The 15,078-nt window shown below is 42.9% G+C and overlaps 1 protein-coding gene and 1 long non-coding RNA gene across 3 annotated transcripts in view; one reads left to right on the top strand and one right to left on the bottom strand.

Moving 5' to 3' along the window:
• LOC130276112 (uncharacterized) overlaps positions 1-15,078 on the bottom strand; it is a 39,184-nt gene that overhangs the window by 1,893 nt on the left and 22,213 nt on the right. Inside the window, exons 3-4 of one of the 2 annotated variants that reach the window (XR_008845026.1) lie at positions 13,977-14,169; positions 8,063-8,176 (exon numbers count right to left, since the gene is read on the bottom strand). This is a non-coding gene — a long non-coding RNA (uncharacterized LOC130276112). The remainder of the gene's footprint in view (positions 1-8,062; positions 8,177-13,976; positions 14,170-15,078) is intronic. The other variant, XR_008845027.1, reaches the window with a different exon arrangement.
• On the top strand, positions 154-6,213 carry BHLHE40 (basic helix-loop-helix family member e40). The gene is made up of 5 exons (XM_056525016.1): positions 154-797; positions 1,474-1,543; positions 3,134-3,241; positions 4,169-4,280; positions 4,751-6,213. The coding sequence occupies exons 1-5, from the start codon at positions 733-735 to the stop codon at positions 5,488-5,490; spliced, it is 1,095 nt and encodes a 364-aa protein (XP_056380991.1). The 5' UTR covers positions 154-732; the 3' UTR covers positions 5,491-6,213.

Raw genomic sequence — 15,078 nt, 5'->3', positions numbered from 1 at the left:
TAAGCAAATAACTGTATTTACTTATATTTTTATTTTGTTAATTCTTTTGATCTATTTTTAATTCACTTAACTTTTCATTTATTTTAGCTTTATTTAGTTGTTTTGTTTGTTATTGTAATCCTACAATATTTATTTATTTTTACTTTTTGTTTGTTTATTTTTTTTTATCTTATCAGTTTCTCCCATTTAAACCTGGTGCCTAAACATGTACCGTATACGGTACAGCTGGTACTTTGCATTGGCACATTGTACCCAGGGCGGTTCCGACTGTATTTACAGTTACATGATGTCCTTTCGCAGTCCTGTGGCTGTGAGTGTGCGCTCACTAGTACTCCACACCCCTGTGTGCTCTCTATCAGGCTCCTCACACTCCCCTCCCTCCCTGCCTGGAACAGATGCAGCATTGAGCAGCACGTGAGCTTCATATGACAGCGGCAGCAGCTGGTTCACTTGGCACTGGGCGTGCTGCTGTCACAGGGAGGGACACACCACCACTACCCCCCCACCAATGAGCACACTACATCCCCTCCCATCCATTTAACCAGAAGCTGGAGCTCATATCACCATCATATCCATGCAGCACAGCAGACACTGCTGGTACACCAAGACTCCTACATCCTCCACCTGAGCTCCTTACCTGTGCCCATAGGAATACTGCAGGAGACAACAGTCTCTCTACTGTATGGACTATCTGTTCTCTTGTACACTTTTGTGGATTTAACTTCTGTTGGCATGGAGCGAATCCCCAGTGCCCAGCCTCCCCCTACTTGTCTGGAAAGATCTGCCTCCTTGTCTGGGTAAGTTTTCTTCTGTGTCTGGAATCCGTTCATGGAATCCTATGGGTCTGCAAACTGGAGTTTCCTTAAATGAGTCCAATGTGTACCTGGTTCTTACTGGCAAGAACTAATAGTTGCCTACAGTGAGAGGCAGTAAGTTCTTCTCTGACTCTGTATGGTCTTTTCCAAACTGGAGCTGGAGAATGGGATCTCCCGGGGATACATTGTAGTCATTCGGATGATGACTATAGTCTTTGATACATTGTTATCAATCTGGACTGTGATTGCCAATCAGTGTCCCTCCAGCTATTGCAAAACTACAACTTCCAGCATGCCCGGACAGCCTTCGGCTGTCCGGGCATGCTGGTAGTTGTAGTTTTGCAACAGCTGGAGGGACAGTGATTGGGAAACACTGATATAAACTAAGAATTCAAAATGTAGATTATGACTACGGACTCCATATATTGTGTTCGGGGGTGGGGTGGGGGGGTGAAGATAAAAGAACCCCATGATGCTCTATAGCAGGACTAATCTATAGGGAGTGGGCAATTTATAACAAGGCTATAGGATTTAGAATATAATAACAATATGAGTTACATGTTAGCGATATATATTTACGTATTCCTATATCATATTACAATGTAATATAAAGGATTTCTCATACTGCATAGTTCTAATTTTATGTGTCATCCTGTAGGATGGATTTTTCCCACATGTATCCCGTTTTCAAAACCAGGAAAGGGCTGAAGCGATGTGAGGACGGCAAGGTGAGAACTTGTATTTTTTTTCTACAAAACTTTGTTGGACTATAGTGATGGCTTAGCCGGGGATTTGTGCGCAATTCTTTCTTTTCTTTATATTGAACTTGATAGCACTGATGCCTGCCTGTGGCTCTCCAGCTGTTTGGAATCTACACCTCTGATCATGGACAGGTGACTGCTGTCAGGGCATGATGGGAGTTGTAGTTTTGCAATAGCTGGTGAGCCACAGGTTGGGGAACACTATCTAAGAGAGAGAGAGAGAGAGAGAGTGAGTGTGTGTGTGTGTGTGTGTGTATGTATGTATGTGTGTGTATGTGTGTGTGTGTGTGTGTGTGTGTATGTAATGTAAATTGGGGCACACTATCTAAGAAAGAGTGTCCTCCAACCTAAGTTATATACATGCATACTTACACACACACACACACACACACTCTTAGATGGTGTCCTCCAACCTAAGTTACATACATACATACCCTCTTAGATAGTGTCCTCCAGCCTAAATTATATACATACATACACACTCTTTTAGATAGTGTCCTCCAACCTAAGTTATATACATACATACACACTCTTTTAGATAGTGTCCTCCAACCTAAGTTATATACATACATACTCTCTTTGTGTCCTCCAACCTAAGTTACATACATACCCTCTTAGATAGTGTACTCCAGCCTAAATTATATACATACATACATACATACACACTCTTTTAGATAGTGTCCTCCAACCTAAGTTACATGCATACATACCCTCTTAGATACTGTCCTCCAGCCTAAGTTATATATATATATATATATATATATATATATATATATATACATACACACTCTCTTAGATAGTGTCCTTCAACCTAAGTTATATACATACATACACACTCTCTTAGTGTCCTCCAACCTAAGTTATATACATACATACACACTCTCTTACATTGTGTATGTATGTATATAAATTAGGTTGGAGGACACTATCTAAGAGAGTGTGTATATGTATGTATGTAACTTAGGTTGGAGGACACTAAGAGAGTGTTTATGTATGTATATAACTTAGGCTGGAGGACACGATCTAAGAGAGTGTGTATGTATGTATATAACTTAGGATGGAGGACACTAAGAGGGTATGTATGTATGTAACTTAGGTTGGAGGACACTATCTAAGAGGGTATGTATGTATGTAACTTAGGTTGGAGGACACTATCTAAGAGGGTATGTATGTATGTAACTTAGGTTGGAGGACACTAAGTTACATACATACACACTCTCTTAAAATAGTTTCCTCCAATCTAAGTGGGTATGCATGTATGTAACTTATGGTATTGGACAAGTTAAGTAAATACTTTGCCTATTAGCCCACCATGGTTTTATGGCTTGTTTGGTCTTCTAGTTTGCTGTTGAATAATGTGTGTCTGTACACAGTGTACTAGCTGCCTGCTCTGTGCAGCCAGTCTACACGTTCCTTGTGGGGTGTGTATGATTAGGATCTCACGTGTACCATCACATGTAATGTGTGCAATGCTCCAGTCTGAACACTAGGAGGCCCTCTATAACGCTGTCTGCCTGTCCTACATTGGTGTGACATGGATATGTCTTTTCTTTGCAGGAAACTTACAAGCTCCCTCACCGACTTATTGAAAAGAAAAGACGCGATCGGATTAATGAATGTATATCTCAACTCAAAGACCTGCTGCCGGAGCACCTCAAGCTTACCGTAAGTGACTGTGACCTCAATGATAACTCAAGGTTTTGCAGAATTATAAGGATTTTCCTACAGACAGTATCACATGCATTCAGGGCTGGTGCATGTGACAGCCATGGGTTGTGTATTGTACCCATGTGACCACCACGCTCTGCGCTCTTGCAATTCTGAAATTGATTCTAGGCCGCCGTGTGACAAGTCACCTGCCTATTATATAATCATTGCATTATCCTTAAGGGCTGACATTACTAGAGCCATGTATAAGCTGAGGACCTGCACACATTAATAATGAAACAACTCTATATGCTGCCTGCAATCTAAAGGGGGAAACTTTGCAGTTCTCCCTTATATGTCACCTTTATTATTTATAATACTATAAATCCAGAATTTAATAATTCAGTGTTTAAGTGTCCAGCTATCAGTTATCCTTTTATGTCAAGTTATTACAAGTTCTACTTCAAGATCTCTGGGATATGGTGACAATAATTATGGTTGCCATAATCTGGGTGACCCCTGTAGCAGCAAACATCTGCTTGGCAGATTTGCCTACATGAACAGCTATATGAGAATGCAAGGATTTAGGGCAGACATATCTATATAGATTTGCCATTCAGAAGTCTTGGAGAACTGTGTGGCCATACTGTTTGTTCGTTATGATAGCCCTATGGTTTGACATAGGCTCATCAGGAACCTCCTGTTGCCCTACAGCAGTGTTTCCCAACCAGGGTGCCTCCAGCTGTTGCAGAACTACAGCTGTCAGCATGCCCAGATAGCCTCAGGCTGATCTGGGAATGCTGGGAGTTGTAGTTTTGCAACACCTGGAGGCACCCCGGTTGGGAAACACTGCCCTACAGGATTTGAAAGCATTGAGCTCTGACTTTGTTGCATGCCCTTGTCTTTGAGAGATGTGGTTGTTGATAGAATTTCTTCTTTTTACAGACTCTAGGACATCTTGAAAAAGCTGTGGTGTTGGAACTGACCCTTAAACATGTGCAGTCCTTATCCAACCTGATTGAGCAGCAACAACAGCAGATCCTAACACTTCAGAAGGGTAAGTAGCTCTTCTTGTCCACACTCGCTTACACTACACTACACTGCTCTAAATAGTAACTGGTCCTCAATACTTTTACCTTGACTCTGCTATCAACTGCAGTACAGCAGTAGGATCCGTTTTCACAAATGGATGAAATATTCATGACTGGCCAAGGGAATCTTCCCTGACCAGATACTTGTCTTTTACACACACGATAGATTGGCATAAGGCAGTGTTTTCCAACCAGGGTGCCTCCAGCTGTTGCAAAACTACAATTCCCAGCATGCCTGGACAGCCTTTGGCTGTCCGGGCATGCTGGGATGTTGTAGTTTTGCAACAGCTGGAGGCACCCTGGTGGAAAACACTAGCATAAGGTAATGGGAATGTCAGAATTCTCTTCTCCGTTCAAGTGCTAGTGAGTAGTCTCAGGCCATAATGGTATAAGGCCATTGTATTTCAGTATTTAACTTCACATTTTATTTTTTCAGGTGGTTCTTCATTGAACAGCAAATCCTCAGGGGACGAGATGTTTCGTTCAGGGTTCCAGTTGTGTGCAGAAGAAGCTCTACGATTCGTCCAAGGAGGAGAGAAGCGTGAACTTGTAGCTCACCTTCATCGTGTGGCCTCTGATCTCAGCCACAGTCCCTCCAGAACTCCCAAACCGGATGAAAAGCCCAGTCCTAAGGCTCAGGCCACCAACTGCGTCCCTGTGATTCGCCGTGCTGCCCCCCTCCAATCCGGAGAGCAGAGCGGCACCGACACGGACACTGACAGTGGGTACGGCGGAGAAGTGGATAAGACTGATTCCAATCAGGAACAAGGGGGTGCAGCTAAGGAAGATAACTCAAGATCCCCGACCCTAGATAGGGTCATCAAGCAAGAACAAGAGGAAATTCCAAAGAAGAGGCCTAGACTGGAGACTGCCGATAGTGACCCTAGATTCTACAGCAATGACCTTCATTCAGTGGGTTCTTACCCTATGCATCCACCCTTTTGTTTCCCATTTTGTTTGATACCCCCTACACCCTCTGCTTATTTGCCAATGCTGGAAAAATGTTGGTACCCAGGATCTATGCCTATGTTGTATCCTGGCTTATCTCAGTCTGGACTGCTGAGTCAAGATAGCAACACACAAGTTCACTCCCCAGCAATGCCATCCATGGACTCCTCTGCCTTACTACAAGCACTTAAACAGGTACCCATAGTGGGTGCAGATCCCAAAGACTGAGGAGGAAGGAAAAAAAAAAACACTTTGTATTATTATGACAATCAATCATTCAGGGGATCCCCCAGTATGAGACTCTGCGCGAGAAACTGGGGCCCACCAGTATGAGACTGCGCGAGAAACTGGGGCCCACCAGTATGAGACTCCGCAAGAGAAACTGGGGCCCACCAGTATGAGACTCCACAAGAGAAACTGGGGCCCACCAGTATGAGACAACAAGGTGGTATCCACCTCTCTGTGAAGGGAACCCATTGAGTGAACATGGTAGTTCCTTAAGATTGTCCACCAAGAGGAGAAAACAGTCTTGGAACCAATGCTGCGGAATTATAAGATGTGGATAGGGGTAGCGAAGTCCAGCAAATATGGAGACCTTCCCCCTCTTAAGAAGTGGAGGCAGAGAACCCTTGTTGGTCTAAGTCTCCTTCGTTGGCAGCCTGGTAACTGAGGCCAGCTGGGCATGGACTTGGACTGGAGCAGCTGCCCTTGCGTCACTTGCCCTACAGGATAGGGTTCAAGGCTCCACTAAACAGCACTTTATGTTAGTATATTAGATCTGTTTCCCCTTCTGGACTTTTGCCTAGCTTCCAGATTTAAGGGGAGAATGTCAAGAAAATAAATATTTTTGAGAAAAAAATAAAACTTTATTTGGTAAATTTGTGGCCTCTAATATTCAAAGTGTACAAAAAATAGACGGAAAGATATGTGTCTCGCCGGGTAGTGATGGACTCTGTCCAACAATCCGCTCCCTCCCTTGCTCACCCGGGGTCAGTGTGACACGTACGCAAGGTGTGTGACTCACTCGTCCAGGTGCATATAACAATAGATCCTTTCTCAGGAACCCAGCAGGGGTGGGGTTAAGTGAAGGAGTGGGGGCTGCCAGTATATGGCACTTTGATGTCAGGCAGACAGCTCTGTTCCCCTTCACTTGTTTTGACAGTGTCACCTCCCTGTCACCCTGTGCATGTTGACACAGTCAGGCTTCCGAATGTTGCTTTCATGTGCAGCCTAAGGCTAAATGTATCCCCTGCTTCCTGGAATGAGACGTGACTGGCAAGCATTCAACAGCAGCTTGCTGACACTGTGCACTCCAATCCACCTCCCTCACTTTGCACCTTGCTCCTTTTACTTCACACCCCCAGAGTCTTCACTTTCCCTGAAAGACCTTTTGCTGTACAGCAGCCAATGTATGAGTCTATATAGATTCTGATGGATAAAGTAGAAGATACTTACATGCATGTGAACATTGTAACTTAGGTTCTGACAAACACAATACATGGGAAATGTTGCAGCAGAGTTTGTCCATGTGCAGCCAACATGACATATAGGGGAGGAGGATTCAAAGTGCTACCGGGGCTCCTCAGGGCATAGAACACCACCACCCAGTGTGAAATTGAGTATGACGTTTTCTGTCCTAAATATTGATATTTTCAGCACGAACAGAAAATCCTCAGGAGAGGAGATATTATGGTCCATAGGAGGCAGTATTATAACAGTTATATTCTTGGACATAGGGGACAGTATTATAGTAGTTAATCTTGTCCATAAGGATCAGTATTATAGTAGTTATATATTTGTACATTGGGGCAGTATTATGGTAGTTATATGATCCATGAAGAAAGGAAAAGCCGCACTCACCCACTGTAGTTGCTTGAATCTGTAGTTTTTATTCTGAGATCATCCGTGTCACCAAGACAGGTATGGGACGCGGAAGGAACAATGAATAAAGCGACTAGTTTTGCGTGCTAAGGCGCTTTCTCCAGCCTAGAGAAAGTGCCTTATTGCGCAAAACTAGTCATTTAATTAATTGCTCCTTCTACGTCCCATACCTGTCTTGGTGACACGGATGATCTCAGAATAAAAACTACAGATTCAAGCAACTACAGTGGGTGAGTGCGGCTTTTCCTTTCTTCATGGAACTTGTAAACTACTGCCCTGCATATAGCCTTCACCTCTAGGTAATTGCATCCAATCCAGTAGTCTCCTGGAAGCCGGGTTTATTGTTTGGTTGTTTTTCACCTTTTAGGACTTACGCATACAGTGCCACTCTCCCTTTCCATTTTTGTTTTTTATGGTAGTTATATTCCTGCACATGAAGCATTATTATTGTAGTTGTACATAGAGGGCAGTATTATTGTAGTTATATTACTGTACATAGGAGACAGCATTATAGTAGTTTTATTCTTGTACATAGGGGGCAGTATTATTGTAGTTATATTACTGTACATAGGAGACAGCATTATAGGGGGCAGTATTATTGTAGTTATATTACTGTACATAGGAGACAGCATTATAGTAGTTTTATTCTTGTACATAGGGGGCAGTATTATTGTAGTAACATTACTGTAGACAGGGGACAGTATTATAGTAGTTATGTTACCATACATATGGGGCAGTATTTTAGTAGTTATATTCTTGTACATAGGAGGCAGTATAATATATATACTTTGTTGCAGGTGATTTCTTGCAGGATAACTAACATTACTCTTACATCCAGCATTATAAGCTGTGGACTGTGAATGTCTCCGGAGATTCTCGGCACTGGAGATGTAAAAAAGTAGTAAACATGTAGGATTACCATTTCTGCGCAACACGTGTCAGGTAACACTTTGCAGCGCAATACGGTCCGCTTCTCCCCAGACTTGAAGTGGCTGATATCAAGGAGCAATAGATTGCATTCACTTTCCTATGGCTGATAATGAAAGACAATTGGGGAGATTTAGCAAAACTTGTGCTGAGGAAAAGAGCTAAAGTTGACCGGTTGCCCATAGCAACCCATCAGATTGTTTATTTATTTGTTTTTAGGCCTTTTTTTTTAAATGAATGAAGCTAATTCGACTTCTGTTCCTCTGCACAAGTTTTGATAAATCGCCAACGATAAGTTAGGCTGGGTTCACACCACGTTTTTGAAATACAGTTCCCGTATCAGGTTTTTGATGAAAAACTAATTCCTCAAAATCGGACTAAACTGTATCAAAATGTCTGTTGAAAAGCGTATACGGTTTGAAAAATTGTCAGGTTGCATCAGTTTTTTAAGAAAAAAAAAGTATATGTTTTTAACTTTGCACAGTTCTTTGAGTGAAACTTTATTCGTAATGCAATGAAAAGTCAAAAACTGTATGATGAAAACCGTATGGAACCGTACGCACATATGGTTCTGTACGGTTCCCATTGATTCCTATGTTAAAATAAAAAAAAACTATACATTTCAATACAGTTTTTCACCCGGACCAAAAACCGTGGTAGACTATGGTTTTGGGTACGGGGAAAAAAACCTGACAAAACCGTACAGGATGCAAAATGGACACAACCTGATGCATCTTTTGGTGTACGGTTTTCAATGGAGAGTCAATGCATACTGTTTTCAATACGGTTCCATACGGTTTTCAAATTGAAAACTTATACGGGAACTGTATTGCAAAAAGTGGTGTGAACCCAGCCTTACACAGAAAACTTACAGGAGGCACGCAGCAGGGCTATTGCAAGTATGTGCATGAAGTTGTCCTAGGAAGGGTTAATGGGCGGCTCTGTGTAAGTGATTGCGTGGGCTTGTGCGTACGTGACTGATAAACAGCGCGCTACCTTGGCTGCCCTGGCATATCGGTGTCTCTTACATTACGTAGAAGGCTATGCCAGGATATAGGGCCCTCAGCCTGTGCACTCATGGGTACAGGGCAGGTGTGCGGCTGCATGTGACTTTAGTAAACAGCTCAGGCTTCTGGTAACAAGCTGTTCCCTCTCTTTAACCTTTCCCTTTCATTCATGAAACGTGAGTGTATGCAGATCCCTGCTTCTCCTTCCAACCCTGTATGGGCACAGTTCTGGGAGAAAGCCTTGGCCCTGTGCCCATCAGCAGGGTGATAGGGTTCCTGTGACCTCGCCCTCATCCCCCCCCCCCCCCTCTTCCCCCAGCTGTGGCGGAGACACTTCCTTCGTAGGAAAGCAATGATGGGAGGCATGTCTGCACAGTGATTCAGCACTGGAGAGACCTCAGTGTGTGGGAATTCAGTCTCGTCACATAGTCCTCACCTCGCCCCCTCATTTCTGTCTATCTCTACACCCAAACACCCCACACCGAGAGCATGCAGCCTGATATCATCTCACACAGCATTCCTCCCAGGCCACCTCACATGTCTGAAAATGCAATTGTGGTGTCCCGGAACAGGACTTTGTCCTGTCCCTTGTCTAAAGTCCCCTCAGCTAGAGTCCCTCCATTCATATAGGGCTCTCCTGCAGGGCTTACCCTTGGTCGCCTCATGTAAAGTGTGTTCATATTTATTTAATGTATAGAAAATATATGTATAGGACCTTTACCAGGTCACGTGATGTACAGTTGTAATGTATACTTGCTTAAGGACTTTAGAGGTCATGTGATGTACCCAGAGTTCACTGGGTTCATGACTTACAGGTTTGCTGACCAATGAGCTTTGTCCAGCTCCTTATTATATCCCCTTAAGGACCAAGGACGTACTGGTACGTCCTTGGTCCTGCTCTCGTGATATAACGCGGGGTTACACGGTAACCCCGCATCATATCACGGCGGGCCCGGCGTCATAGTGAAGCCGGGACCCGCCGCTAATAGCGCGCAGCGCCGATCGCGGCACCGCGCGCTATTAACCCTTTAGCTGCGCGATCAGAGCGGAGCCGAACTCAGCCGAACTGAGCAGAGCTGAACTCAGTGGGCTGTTCAGGATAGCCGCGGCGAAATCGCGGCATCCCGAACAGCTTACAGGACAGCGGGAGGGCCCGCTTCCTGCCTCCTCGCTGTCCGATCGCCGAATGACTGCTCAGTGCCTGAGATCCAGGCATGAGCAGTCATGCGTCAGAATCATCGATCACTGGTTTCCTATGAGAAACCAGTGATCAATGATAAAGATCAGTGTCTGCAGTGTTATAGGTCCCTATAGGAGCTATAACACTGCAAAAAAAAGTGAAAAAAAAAAAGTGAATGAATATCATTTAACCCCTCCCCTATTAAAAGTTTGAATCACCCCCCTTTTCCCATAAAAAAAAAAAACAGTGTAAATAAAAATAAAAATAAACATATATGGTATCGCCGCGTGCGGAAATGTCCGAATTATAAAAATATATCATTAATTAAACTGCTCGGTCAATGGTGTGCGCGCAAAAAAATTCCAAAGTCCAAAATAGTGCATTTTTGGTCACTTTTTATATCATTTAAAAATGAATAAAAAGCGATCAATAAGTCCTATCAATGCAAAAATGGTACCGTTAAAAACTTAAAAAATGAGCCCACATACCGCCCCATACACGGAAAAATAAAAAAGTTATAGGGGTCAGAAGATGACAATTTTAAACGTATTAATTTTCCTGCATGTAGTTATGATTTTTTCCAGAAGTACGACAAAATCAAACCTATATAAGTAGGGTATCATTTTAATCTTATGGACCTACAGAATAATGATAAGGTGTCATTTTTACCGAAAAATGTACTACGTAGAAACGGAAGCCCCCAAAAGTTACAAAACAGCGTTTTTTTTTTTCAATTTTGTCGCACAATGATTTTTTTTCTCTTTCACAGTAGATGTTTGGGCAAAATGACTGACGTCATTACAAAGTAGAATTGGTGGCGCAAAAAATAAGCCATAATATGGATTTTTAGGTGCAAAATTGAAAGAGTTATGATTTTTTAAAGGCAAGGAGCAAAAAACGAAAATGCAAAAACGGAAAAACCCCCGGTCCTTAAGGGGATATAAAGGGCTGTAGTCGGTAAATTCACTCTCTTAGCTCTTCCTGACGGACAATCAACAAGCATCTCATCCGCATCGATTCAATTCAACTAGGCCCAAAGCCTCAGAACCTGCAGCCACTAAAACCGTGAGTTACAAAGCTCCAACTATCAAATCCTGTGTGACTACTATCAGCTCAAATCCTCAAAATTAGTAAGCACAGTGGCCTGCATAAAAGCTCATTGCTTTCAAGTCCCAGAAAACCTGTGAGGAACCTGTATCCCGGTTCACTCTTAAGAGACTGTTATGTTAAAGACTGTTTCATAAATTCCGCAAGTAAAGTTTCTTCAGTTTATTCCTGAAATCTGCTGTGGACATTCCGTTATTTTCCCTGCCGTTTGTGGGACGGTTGGCGGTAGGAACATTACTATTGAGGAAACCGCACCCTGGCGTCACGACATTCAAGGGTTAATACCACCAGAGTCTAAACTACCACTGCAACACCCCAGTCACCATTCCTCTCCCGGCACCACACAATGGTTAACTCTTTCAGTAAGTCGGTCCTCCTGCTGTGCTATTTTGTCTGGTATTTTTTGATGGAACCTATGTTCCAGCCTAGGTGTGAACCCAGCCCTGAACCTGCTCAGATACACTATAAGAAACTCAAGAAAGAAGATTGCTGTAGACCAGTGGTCTCCAAACTGTGGCCCTCAAAGTATTGCAAAACTACAACTCCTAGCATGCCCGGACAGCCGTTGGCTGTCCGGGCATGCTAGGAGTTGTAGTTTTGCAACATCTGGAGGGCAACTGTTTGGAGACGACTGCCCTAGATGCCACAAGAAGCATTACATCTGTTGGGGTTTTCAGCCTCTGAATGTATGAATGATTTCCACTCACTGAAAGCAAGCAGAGATCTGGGAAGTGTTGTGAAAGGCAAACAGTGGGGTAGATTTATCAAAACCTGTCCAGAGGAAAAGTTGCTGAGTTGCCCATAGCAACCAATCAGATTGCTTTTTTCATTTTTGAAAAGGCCTCTGAAAAATGAAAGACGCGATCTGATTGGTTGCTATGGGCAACTCGGCAACTTTTCCTCTGGACAGGTTTTGATAAATCTCCCCCAATAAAATCGTTATAACTTGCAGGTTAGGGTTGGCAAGGTTTGCATGATAATTCACACGTACGGTATCCTGTGCATATTTGAGACACAGGATTTGAAGCTCTGTACAGGATCTGCAGCTTCAAATCCTATGCATCACATATGCACAGGATATTGTATTTGTGAATGCACCCTTAGGGTCCACTCCTAGACATGTTATCCGCTATCCAAAGGATAGGGGATAAAATGTCAGATTGCTGGTGGACCAGCCGCTGGGACCTCCCTCGATCTCCGTGCAGGCGCTGCGGTGTTACGGTAGTGGAATCCTGGGGCTTCCGTGATAGTGATGCCACTTCCCTTCCATTGATGTCTATGGGAGGGGGCGTGAGCTAGTACACAGCTGTCACGCCTCCTCCCATAGACAGTGTGCAGAAGGTATTTGGGCGGTGCTTAGCTCCATCCCTCCATACAGTGCCTTGCATAAGTTTTCACCCCCTATGACTTTTCTATCTTTTTTTCCATGTTATAACCACATATTGAAAGTTATTTCAATACAATTTTATGTAATAGACAAACACAAAATAGTCCATCATTTGGAAAAAGGGAGGAATATTACGTTAATTTCTTAATCATTTACAAATAAAAATCTGAAAAATGTTGAGTGCATATGTATTCACCCTCATTACTGTGAAACCCCTAACAAAGATCTTGTGCAACCAATTGCCTTCACTAGTCACAATAATAGTATAGGGTCTACCTGTTCGCAGTTTAATCTCAGTACAAATACATCTGTTTTATGAAGGTAGAAGGAAGAGTGTGTTAGAGAGCATTACTGAACAAACAGCAGCATGAAGACAAAGGAGCTCACCAAACAGGTCAGAGATAAAGCTATGAAGAAGTACAAATCAGGGTTTGGTTATAAAAAAAAAATACACATATATATATATATATATATATATATATATATATATGTATATATATATATATCCCAAGCTTTGAAAATCTCACGGAGCACCATTAAATCCATTTATCAGAAGGGGCGGGTTCTGGCCAAAAAAAGGCAAACAAAAGTTTTTCCTTACTGGAAAAACATTTGACCTCTTCATCATACTCTCTGGTGTAGTCCGAGGTCAGTACAAGCAAGGAAATAACATTAGGAACACAAAGTCTTGTGTTAGAGCCTTTTGGAAATCTTTAAGAAAGGGGAGGGACTGCTCTTGAGTCTTCAAGCTCTAGTATTCTTTGATATAGATATATTTTATATGTAAAGGAAGTCTGTCAGCAAACTTATGCTGCTGGAACTACGGGCAGCATCACATTCCAACAAGCTCATCATCACTGACAAATAAGTTTTACCCTATAAGGCTGTCAGCCCTGGCATCAGGGTCCAAGAGGCGGTTTCCACAGCTTCCACCCCTTGTCATGACTTGATTGATAGGTCACCCCCCTAGCTTTACGCTTATGGAAACACCTGTAAATCAGAGCTGGGTGTGAAGCCGGGGAGACCACCTCCTGGTCACTTCCCTATGCTGTCTGTCGTTCGGGCGCCATAAATCTGCTGACAGACTCCCTTTAATAATGTAAATTACAATGTTTCTTATAACGCAGAAAGGTAAGTACTATTTTTGTTGCAAGTTGAGATTTACAGGACCCCCACCAATTATTAAAGTCCTAGAAGTCCTATGGCATTCTGGATGAAAACTTACCACAGGAAAATTAAATTTTTTTAAGAAATGAAACTTTGGAGCCACTCGGGAAGACTGCACATTCCTGGCAAACAATAGGGCAGGTCTTCTATTTTTGCGATGCCGCAGGCAGATCCATCTTGCCTCATCTTGTCCTGGGGTGGCGTCTCCTTTTCCTTTCCACAGGGAAACTAAAGCTCATATTCCTGGAATTCTTGCAGGAAATTGCATTTTTTGGGAAATTAGGAATGTGTGATCTTATATGGTGTTTGATTCCTATATGTGACATTGTAACTGGATTCTCCTTCTCGACATTTGTATCCAAAATTACAGGACACTGTCAGCCCCCTCCCCTCTACTACGCTACGTAATAGTCACATTGGGGGAGATTTATCAAAACTTGTGCAGAGGAAAAGGTGACTAGTTACCCATAGCAACCAATCAGATCGCTTCTTTCATTTTTTTTAAAAGGCTTCTGAAAAATAAAACAAGCAATTTGATTGGTTGCTATGGGCAACTGGCCATCTTTTCCTCTACACAAGTTTTGATAAATCTCCCCCATTAAGTATGCTATAAATATCCAATTATTGAAGCTTTTAACAATCCTACGAATAGGGTGTCCCACAACCAGTCTATATCACCACACTTAATTAGCATTTAGACACCCCATCATAGGAATAAGTTATTGGATCCTAAAAATTGTGGCAGGCCCTAAAGATTATGGAAAATTTGGGTTATGGGGATGGGTGCAAAGTTACCATTCAGAATTCTAGGAAAGCTGGGTGGCCACTGTTTTAAGAGCTGTCATACTGGTTGTTAGACTTACTGGTTATCACTCCCTTGAGCTGGAACAACTAGAAAGCAGCTTTTCTGAGAAATTTAGTAACTTAGCAAGTTTTTTTTTTTCTTTCTGTCTCATACATGACAGACATGAGACATGAGAGAGGAAATAACAGCATAATATAGGATCTATAGGGGAGATTGGAGGGGCAAGCTGTGCATAACTAGCTTGCCCCCTGACTGGAGAGACGGTAGGGGTTAACAGGGAAAGAGAGTGGGTCACCCACCCCTAGAGGCTGCCTGGTTCCAGCAGGTGGTAGGTCCCAAAGGTGGGGGGAAGGAG

Source organism: Hyla sarda, chromosome 6 (genome assembly GCF_029499605.1).
Source record: "Hyla sarda isolate aHylSar1 chromosome 6, aHylSar1.hap1, whole genome shotgun sequence".
NCBI classification, from domain to species: domain Eukaryota; kingdom Metazoa; phylum Chordata; class Amphibia; order Anura; family Hylidae; genus Hyla; species Hyla sarda.
Note: the sequence above shows the minus strand (reverse complement) of the source record. Positions and strands in the feature narration are given on the sequence as shown.

Coding starts and splice junctions, on each gene's coding strand:
- BHLHE40 (XM_056525016.1), top strand. CDS start 733: ATGGAGCGAATCCCCAGTGCCCAGCCTCCCCCTACTTGTCTGGAAAGA. Junction 1,544..3,133: donor AGCGATGTGAGGACGGCAAG/GTGAGAACTTGT, acceptor TTTTCTTTGCAG/GAAACTTACAAGCTCCCTCA. Junction 3,242..4,168: donor CGGAGCACCTCAAGCTTACC/GTAAGTGACTGT, acceptor TTCTTTTTACAG/ACTCTAGGACATCTTGAAAA.